The 9,629-nt window shown below is 61.7% G+C and overlaps 2 protein-coding genes across 2 annotated transcripts in view; one reads left to right on the forward strand and one right to left on the reverse strand.

Annotated features, from left to right (window-relative positions):
• The window catches only part of CRELD2 (cysteine-rich with EGF-like domains 2), a 36,697-nt gene extending 30,763 nt beyond the window's left edge, over nt 1–5,934 (reverse strand). The window contains exons 1-8 of the mRNA XM_006888117.1: nt 5,809–5,934; nt 4,988–5,070; nt 4,620–4,730; nt 4,006–4,097; nt 3,065–3,241; nt 2,853–2,948; nt 1,513–1,596; nt 548–646 (exon numbers count right to left, since the gene is read on the reverse strand). Coding sequence (XP_006888179.1) covers nt 548–646; nt 1,513–1,596; nt 2,853–2,948; nt 3,065–3,241; nt 4,006–4,097; nt 4,620–4,730; nt 4,988–5,070; nt 5,809–5,934 — 868 coding nt within the window. The remainder of the gene's footprint in view (nt 1–547; nt 647–1,512; nt 1,597–2,852; nt 2,949–3,064; nt 3,242–4,005; nt 4,098–4,619; nt 4,731–4,987; nt 5,071–5,808) is intronic.
• Nucleotides 5,935–8,098: 2,164 nt separating this feature from the next.
• The window catches only part of ALG12 (ALG12, alpha-1,6-mannosyltransferase), a 5,291-nt gene continuing 3,760 nt past the window's right edge, over nt 8,099–9,629 (forward strand). Inside the window, exons 1-3 of the mRNA XM_006888024.1 lie at nt 8,099–8,263; nt 8,349–8,481; nt 9,228–9,401. Of these exons, the coding sequence (XP_006888086.1) occupies nt 8,099–8,263; nt 8,349–8,481; nt 9,228–9,401 (472 nt within the window). The remainder of the gene's footprint in view (nt 8,264–8,348; nt 8,482–9,227; nt 9,402–9,629) is intronic.

The following is a 9,629-nucleotide window of genomic DNA, read 5'->3' on the forward strand; positions in this document are numbered from 1 at the left end:
ACGCCAGGTGGACACCACACTCAGCACCATGTCTGGGGATATAACACTCGTGGTGTGCCAGGTGGACGTCACACTCAGCACTTTGTCCAGGGATATACACAGACAGGACGTCACACACAGCTTCACGTCCAGTGATATACACACAGGGATGGCAGGTGGACGTCACACTAAGTCACTAAACGAGCACAGGTGTCCACAGACACAGATCACACGATCCGATAGCACCCACGGCCGTGCTTAAGACGCACATGGTTTACGTCAGAGGGCAAGTGGAGGTCAGGAGGGGCACGGCCTGAAGTGTGAACCGTGAAAGGGCACCTGCTCTGCGGAGGTCTCAGAGCTGGTCCTGCCCCAGAAGCTGCAGCCCGTTGCTGACAAGACGGCCAAAGCCCCACCGGCCAGGCCAATCCAGCGAAGCAGCAGTGTCCACAAGCTGCCGTCGGACAGCACTGTTCGTCTGCCCAGGGATCTCCTTTCTGACGTGGCCAGCTGCCCACCCCGACCCGGCGAGGCCCCCGGGGGCTGCCGCCCTCATGCCAGTTCTCACCTGTGCAGGGTCCACCCTCCTCCTTGGCGTAGCCGGACACACAAGCGAGGCACTTCTGGGGCCCTTTGCCCGTGCAGCCTGCACACGTGGGGTCACACTCTGTACACGCAGGATGAGATGTGACAGGATAGGATGTGAGGACGGACCCGCTCTCGCAGGGTGGGCATCAGCCAGCCAGAGGCCGCACCCTCATGGGGGAACATGCAGCCTCAGTGGAAACGTCTGAACTAGGGTCCACATATAGACAGGAGGCTGAACCCCAACCATCACCCACGGGGGTGAGGCCTGGGCAGAGACCAGGGCCAGTAGGTTGCTGGGCTCTCTGTCCAGGAAGCATAGGGCGCAAGTTTGTCCTCAGCCCATGGGCTGTTTGCTGCAGACGCTCAGCGTGGAGTGGAGTTTGAGAGGCGGCTACTGACAGGAGGAGCCATTCACAGCCTCCCTCCTCTGTGATGGGAACAGTGGAGTTTCCAAGCTACAGACCAGAGCCCAGGACACTAGCTCACGCCCTACAGCTGCCATTGGGGATTCTTGCCAGGTGGCCTCACCTGTGTCAGCTTAAAACTGGGGAACCCCCACCAAAACCCCAGGCACTTAAGGGTCCAACAAGTGGGAAAGGCGTCCTAAGATGTGGAGTACGTCGCAGGCCATGGACATGGGCCTGAGACAGAGTGGCCCAGAGGAGCGTGCATGTGGGCGGACACCCACCAGCTCAGCACGCTGCCGCTCGTGGGGTGCAGGGTTCCCTGCTCACCACTGTCCAGGCACCCCAGCTCTGGAGCCTCAAGACATGTAAATAAAAGGCCACCAGTCCCGCTCACGAGCCTGAGAAAAAGCTGAGGGCAGCACTTACGCAGCAGTGGGCACTGGGTGTGAGCACGGCCCCCTGGGCTGAGACCCCACCCCTCCAGAAGGGGAACTCCCCACCCTCCTGACAGGGAACCCCTCTGCAGCAGGGGACCCACCCTCGCAGGTGTAGGAGCCAGGCACGTTCTCACAGTACTCGTTCTCGCCGCAGGGGGACACTTCCTCTTCACACTCGTCCACATCTGGAACAGATGTGCCCGAGTGGGTGCCCCGGGCCCACCCCCCACGGCCTCAGGCCACCCGGAAAGGGGCCGTCCTCTCACTTCCTATGAAAGCACGGGTGAAGCAGGAGTTTCAATTGTTTCTGAAAACCACCTGCCGTGGGCCTGCCAGAGTGCAGGGGACGTGGACCCAGAGCCCGAAACCAGGGCCCAGACGCCTGCGCGGTGGGTGGTCAGTGGGGTGGGGCACGGTGAGGACTCCCAGTCAGAGGTGCACAGTGCCGGGTGGGGAAGGTGCAGCATGAGGGGTGGAGGTACGGGGCGTGAGATGAATGCTGTCAGAAGTGCAGGATGTGAGGAGTGGGCGGGGGGATCGGTGGAGAATGGAAAGTGGGAATACACAGGATGAGCAGAGCCAAACGGGGGTGTGTGGAGGGGCAACTTCAAGGTCATCCAGGACAAGGGACAGCGGCAGCCACATGGCAGCACCTAGCCCTCCTCAGGCCCAGCCCCCAGAGGCCCCATGGCCCGCCTTGGGATGAGGCACTATTGCTACAGCCACTGTCCCTACCTTAGACGTGGCACAGGGTGGGGACCTGGCTACGATGAGCAGTTACCGCAGGGTGAAACTGAAGCCGGGCGCGTCCCCACGATCCTGGGACCCCAGCACCCACCGTCACAGTCCTGTGTCCCATGCACTCCTGGCCCTCGAGTCCTGGGCGACCCCTTCACCCCATCCAGGAGTCCTGAGCCTCCATGCACTTGCCATCCCGAGCTCCTGGGCCCCATCCCCCCACCACAATCACTGTCTGGGGGTCCTGGGCTATGAGCCCTCCTGTCCCTCTAACTCCTGGGTCCATCACAGCTGCCTAACCTGCCCATGTCCTGCCACCAACTGAACCTGATCAGCGCCTCAGTCCCCCACTCACGTCCCACAGAAGGAGGGGGGCTCCCCATCTTGGCTCACACCAGGCACCCACAGCCGTCACAAGCCACCTGAGAGGTGGGAGCCAGACACGGCGGGGAGGGAGCCTCAAGGCGGGGTGCTTGGGTCTGCCAAAGGACCCCTCTTGGTGGAGGGGCTGCTGTAGAATTGGGGGACTCAGAGCAGACCTAAAGGGTGGGTATGGATTGGGATGAAGGGGCTCAGAGTAGACTCAAGACATGGGTGCTGGCCTGGGGTCAAGGCTCAGAGTGGACCCGAGAGTTGGGGTTATCCTGGGGTCAAGGCTCAGAGTGGACCTGAGAGGTGGGGCTGCCCTGGGGTGGGGGCTCACCTATGCAGGCGTCCTGTCTGCGTGCCCAGCCAACCTCGCAGTCCTCACAATCCCTGCTGGTGGGGCCGCTGCACGTCTTGCAGGCCTCATTACAAACTGAAAGGGACAGTAGGTCGCAGGTGCTGGTCCGCAGCCCCTCCCACGTGTGGAAGCTGGGCAGTCGGATTTGGGGAGTATAAACAAGCACGCAGCCAGCTGGCCAGGAGCCCCACCTGTGCACACGACGTGGGAGTCATTCCGCACGGCCCGGAAGTAGCCGTCGATGCAGTCCGTGCACAGCGCCCCGCGGTAGCCCACGTGGCACTGGCATGACCCGTCCCCCTGCCGGCTGCCATCCCCGTCACAGTGGCCGTTCCCACTGCAGGGCTGCTCAGCCCCGCCCGGGCACTCTGTGGAGGGAGACAGGTGCTCATGTCCAGTTGTTGACCAGCCATGGCCCCGAGACACGAGTGACTCTGTGGGCACATGGGCCTGCAGGCTTGGCGACGGTAGAGAGGCCCCCAGCACAGAGTGTGAGACCTACAGACTTCCAGGAGCCTGGTATACTCCCTGGAAGCCCAAACACAAGGACCTTTGATGTCAGTGCTGAGCTCAAAGCCGAAAGGACACGGTCCCCACAGACCCTGTGTCTGACTTCGGCGATGATTGACAAAGGACGTGGCACGGCGCACACTGACCTCTGCCCTGAACCTGCGGCAGTCATAGGGAGCCACGTGCATGGCTGAGAGCCATCTAGCACCTGCTACCCCCATGAGCACTGCCGTCCTCGAGGTGTGCAGAGGGCACTCAGGGAACGGGCAGTCCCCAGGGGGCCACAGGGCTGGAGGGCTGTAACTTGGAACAGAAACCCCAAAGGAGTTGGATGGACACTTGGCTCAAGATGCCTGGGGATGGCCCAAGGAGACGAGTCCCTAGAGTGAAGGGCAAGGTCCATCCCCCTGGGAGCGGGATCCTTGGTGCTGGCCGCTATTTCACCCCTCCTCACCCCATCCCGCTTCAGCAGACCAGGCCTCTGCCGTCTCCTCACCAGGCGTGGCTGCGGAGTCTGGTCCATACACGTCGTCAGGAGCACTGATCTCCCCCGCGGGACCTTACTCACACCCGTAAGCCCTCTCCCCGCGGGACCTGCCAGCACGTGCTGGGGATGGCATACCCTGACAGTCAGGCCCAAAGGTCCCCGGAGAACAGCAGACACGCAGGGTCTCCACACAGAACCACGTGAACAGGTCAGGGGACTCCTTCTGCCTGCGAACAGGAACCAAGTCAGGCCCTAATACAGTGGTGTCATCCCGTGCCACGTAGTGTGGGTGGAATCTTCCAGAACCCAGTCTGTTTGGAGACATCCACAGAACCTCTCGCCCTGGCAGCCATCGTGGCATGCGCCCTATTACGTGACATAGCGCTAACAGAAAGGTTGTGAGTTCATATCCACCAGCAGCTCCAGGAGAGAGGACCAGTGCCCTCCAGTTAAACACATGGGGGACTGCAGGTCGAAGTAACCAGAATTGGCAGCTTTAGGAGTCTTAAGATGGGCCAAGGTCCTGAGGAATGAAGAAAGCCCAGGGTCCGGTCCTGACCAGAGGAGCAACGTGGTCAGCACGCAGGGCAGCGGGTCCCACACCAGAACAAGGGCTCCACGATTGTGGGTTAGCACGGCCAGGCCTTCAGCCTCATTACCAGCGAGTCGAGGCCACCTGCTGGCCTCCCTCAGGGCCCACAGTCTTGTGCTGATTCCGCCCACGGTCACCAGGGCCACCGGACACTCACAGCCGCAGCCACCAGTCCTCCAGGTGGCCCTCATGCTCCTCCAGCATGCGGTTGCACTCGAAGTCGCTGCTGTCACACAAGTCTTCCAGGATCTCCAGCAGCCGGATCTCACTGAAAGGCAGGGTCGCCATCTGAGACACGCGCACCCAGAGCCACACACCTGGAAGGCTGTTTGGAACTGGGGCACCCCAGGTGGCGGCCCAGTAAGGTGGCAGCCCTGTGCTAACGCCCCAAGAGGTACAGAAGGGGTGACCGCAGCTCTGAGCAGAGGAGGCCACAGCAGGGACCCTGTGCTCAGCACGGCAGTTGTGGGGTGTTTGCAGGGGCTTACCCGGGGACCACAGGGACAGGGTGGACAGGGTGCTCACCTGAATTCATATTTGGACAGCGACTTTTCCTCCCAGGCTGTATTCCCACCGCCAAAGTTCTTCTTGGCTGTGTCCACCATTCCCTGTAGACAGGGGCTGTGTGCTGGAGGCTGCTTGCCCAGACCTCAGGTTCTGGATCCCTTGTCAGTGATGACCTCAACTCGGTCACCCTGGACCCTAGATCCTTCGCCGTCCCTGGGACCCTATCACAGGGGTGCCCCTGACACTTGGGACCCAAGCACAGAGTAACCCTAGCTGTCACAACAGGGTGACCCCAGTTCCTGGGACTCCAGCTCCTGTCACAGGGGTGACCCTGGCACCCAGGATTCCATCATGGAGTGACCCTAGCCCCTGGGGCCCAAACACTGAGTAACCCTGACTGTCACAACACGGTGACCTCAGCCCCAGGGACCTCAGCTCCTAGCACAGGGGTGACCCTGGCAGCTGGATTCCATGATGGAGTGACCTCAGCCCCTGGGACTCCAGCTCATATCACAGAAGTGACCCTGACACCTGGGACCCAAGCACAGGGTAACCTTAACTGTCACAACAGGGCGACCCCAGTTCCTGGACTCCAGCTCCTATCACAGGGGTGACCCCAGCCCCTCGGCTCCCATCACAGGGGCGATCCTGGCACCTGGACTCCATCACGGGGTGACCCCAGCCCCTCGGACCTCGGCTCCCATCACAGGGGTGACCCTGGCCCCCGGGACGGGCTGGCTGTAGCCCTGGGGTCTTCACGACACTAGACCTGGTCACTTGGAGCTCCCAGAGCCCCACTGCGGGACGACGCGGCCCGTCTCGGGGTGACCCCGGCCCACCTGCCTGAACTTGTCCACCAGGTCCCCGCACCGTGTGCAGGGCGTCGGCTTCCTGGCGGCCGGAGACGCGGGCCGCAGCAGCAGCAGCAGCAGCAGGCCGAGCGCGGCGGCAGGAGGCTGGCGCATGGCTCCGCGGGCCCGGCCAACGACTCCGCGACCCCGGCCCGGCCCGCCCACCGGCTCCAAGCGGTGCCGGCCGTTCCCGGGGCTACTTCACGGCGCCGGCGAGGCCCCGCCCAGCCGCCAGTGCGCGCGCCGCGATTGGCCGCTGGGCCCCGCCCCGTCCTCACGTGGTCCAATCCGAATTCGCCACGAGAAGGGCCCAATGAGAAGGCCCCGGGTCAGCGTCCTGCCGGCAGGGGGCGGGCGGAGGGCGGAGGAGTCTGGGTCCTTCCTCCCGCCCCGCCCCCGGGCCCGCCCCCCCGCGGCCATCTTTATTCCGGGCAGGGCGCGCTCACCACCACCAGCCTGCGCTCTAGGAGGCCATGATGAGTTCGGGCAGGGGCTTCGCCGTCCAGGTCCCTGTTTCTGCCGCCCGCTTCCGTCTGCGGGCTGCCCTGGTCGCCCAGTGTCGGCGCGGCCGCGTCAGCCCACTTCCGGTCGTGAACTCTGTCTTCATCTGCACAATTTCATGAAAAGCTTCAGCGTCTGAGTTGATGGGGCCTTTGTAGGTAATTTGTACATCTGGGTGGTGGTGGTGCTTTGCGGAACCGACCCCTAGCTGACCCTCGGGCGGTCAGTCGCTCGGGAGGAGGTTGCCTCTGGTCCGCGGAGCTGCTGGTGGATTGGAACTTCGCGCCTCGGGGTTGTCCCGCAGCTTCTTACCCGAGCTCTCCTAGTAGAGTCACTGTCTTACACCGGTTGCCACGGAGTCAGTCCTGACCCCCGGTCAGAGAACTGCCGCACAGGGTTTCAGGACAGTCAGCTCGGGGAGCCGATCCCTACAGCCCTCCCTCTCGGAGGGACGGGTGGGTTAGAGCGCTTGAACCTTTGCACGATAAAGCCCTGCACTTGCGTGTACCCTGCAGTGCGCCCTTGCTCCTGAGCAAGTCGGCGGCGGCCTCTTGCAGGGCGACCCCCTCTACCCTCGCCGTCTCTTGCCTGGAGTATAGGTGGTGTTGGTTATTTTGTTGTTGTTGTGTTTATTTATAATTTTTAGTTTGTACTGGTTTATATACAATTCGTATACATTTTGTATTACACCGGATCTTTCCCATTTCCTTCACCCGCCCACCCCCGTCCATCCATCAAATTGTGCGACCCTATGATTACCCCCTGCCCATCCTCCCCCTCTGCTCCGCCCTCCCCCGTTGAATCTTAGTTTCTGTTAGGAGCCCTGGTGGCACTGTAGGTTAAGCATTGGGCTGTTAAACAAATGAATGGGGGTTTGAACTCATCATCTGCGAAGAAAGGTCAGCATGCTTCCAAGGATATACAGCCTTTGACCCCGCCCGGGGCAGCGCTGCTTGTGTCCAGGAATGCTGTAGCTGCCGGATGGCCATAGGGTTTGGGGTTCATGCCTGTTTTGGAGCCCCTGGGTCGTGAAAACTGCTGAGGGCCTTGGAGGGACCACAAATGCATTTGAAGAGGAGGCCGTTGACGGCCCTATGCACACAGGCACACTCTGGCCCAGGCATGTCCCAGGAGTTAGGGACCCTGCAGGAGCCAGCAACGGTTGCTCTCTTTGCTGCCTGCTCTCCAAACCTCTTGAAGGCGTGGCTTAAGTATTGGGCTGCTAATCAAAAGATCAGCAGTTCAAGCCCACCAGCTTGTCTGAGGCAGAAAGGTAGACGTTCTTCCATTACCATTTACAGCATTGTACCCCTTACCCCAGGTTCACGTAAGTCACTAGGGACTAAACGGTAGTGGGTGGGGACTGGCCTTTGGTTACCTGGGCTGGCAGGTGCTCTGCAGTGACCTTCGCAGCACATTAGGGGTGATGAGCCTGCCCCACTCATGTGCCCTAAGTCAGGGCGTCCCTTCTCAGCCCATCTGTGGGGCCAGGCCTCTTCTGGGGCAGCTGTCCACAGTGTGTTGTGGCATTTGCTCCAGCAGGCCCACCGCATCTTCATACAGACTCGTCTCATGTCTGCTTTGCAGAAAACAGACTGATGAATGAGATCCACATACCATCTGCTGAGCGATCCCCGGGTCCAGGCTCTGCTGACGCAGGGACTGGGCAGTGCACCGGGACTGTTCTTGCCCACCCATACAAGCCAGGTGGTGTCCAGTCTGGTGGCTGGATCTGGAACCTTTGGCTCTTTCAGGTAGGTGACACCTGAGACTCGGAATGGCTGGGAGAAGGCCGTCGGGCCAGCAGGGCCTGCTGCTGCTGGGGCTGCTGGTGGCAGTAGCTACTGTGCACCTGGTCACCTGTCCCTACACCAAGGTGGAAGAGAGCTTCAGCCTGCAGGCGGTGCATGACCTCCTCTACCACCGGCTAGACCTGAACAAGGTGAGCACCATGCCTGGGGGAGGGCGCTGCTGGGGACCTGGTGCCCACGGCTGTCCATCATGGGGCTGCTTCGCTGTCTCTGCAGTACGACCATCATGAGTTCCCTGGCGTTGTCCCCAGAACCTTCCTCGGACCCTTGCTTGTTGCTGCCTTCTCCAGCCCTGCAGTTTATCTGCTGTCTTTGCTGGAAGCCTCCAAGTTTTACTCCCAGCTCATAGGTACGCTGATCTGTGAGTGTGAACCACGTGGGAAATGGTGACTGGAGCTTGCTGTGGGAGGTCTCTTGTTGGGGTGTTTGCTGTCTGGACCCACAGTTCCCCACAGAGGTGCAGGCTGACCTGCAGGCCCTGGGTATGGCATGAGGCGTAGCTGGCTAGCCTGAGCCGCTCTCTGCCCTCCTCGGGCTATACTGGGATGTGATGACCATGCCCCATCACAGCCTCCCCAGCTGACAGCCTGCTCCTGATGCAGACCCTCTGGCGTCTCCTTGTGCCCATCTGAGCCTCAATGATCTCTGGGGAGGAAGTGGTTCTTGGAGGACACTTTAGGAGACAAAAGCACAGCCCATCCAATCAAGCCAGGCCCCAGGGTGAGCCCATCCAGAGGGCGGGACCTGTCTGGGGACTGGCTAGGGTGGAGGCCATGGTCTCTCCCAGTCTCCTGTCTCCAAGTGGGTCATTGCCACCACACCACCCACCCAGGTGGCACAGGACTCAGTTCTGGATGGTGCCTGGAGTGGGCATGACGCAGGCTGGAGGCACCTGAATGGACACTAGCAGTGTTCCTGGCCATAGGAGGCTGCAGGCAGGGCTGTGACCCCTCCAGGGACCACAGGCTCACACTAAGGGTGGGTCGGGGGGGGGGGGCTGGGCTTGGGCTGGGAGCAGGTGCCTGTTCCCACCCTCAGGGTCATGAGGAGGAGGGATGTTCTGTCATCAGGAGCACTCTCCTTCCTCTGTTGCAGTGAGAGGGACCCTGGGGCTTGGTGTTGTGGGAGCTCTCTGGATGCTACAGCAGGAAGTGAGGAGACAGTTTGGGGCCACAGTGGCCACGTTGTTCTGCTGGATGACGGCCACGCAGTTCCACCTGATGTTCTACTGCACGCGGACGCTTCCCAACACCCTGGCCCTGCCCGTGGGTATGGAGCTCCTGCCAGGGCCTGTCTTCCTGGGCGCATTGCTGGACTGTGCCGACCCTGCAGCAGGGCTTGTGGAGGTGTCTGTGAGGCTGGGGGAGTGGGTGCCCCGGGGTGGGGAGGGGGCAGCAGGGTGTGACTCGGTGTGTTGGGGCTGTGACCCTGGCAGTGGTGCTCCCAGATGAGGATTCTCTGGAGCAGCAGAAGGGTGGGGTCTGGGGCGGGGCCTGC

The sequence above is a fragment of the Elephantulus edwardii genome, unplaced genomic scaffold (genome assembly GCF_000299155.1).
Source record: "Elephantulus edwardii isolate Elephantulus edwardi_28Jun2011 unplaced genomic scaffold, EleEdw1.0 scaffold00064, whole genome shotgun sequence".
NCBI classification, from domain to species: domain Eukaryota; kingdom Metazoa; phylum Chordata; class Mammalia; order Macroscelidea; family Macroscelididae; genus Elephantulus; species Elephantulus edwardii.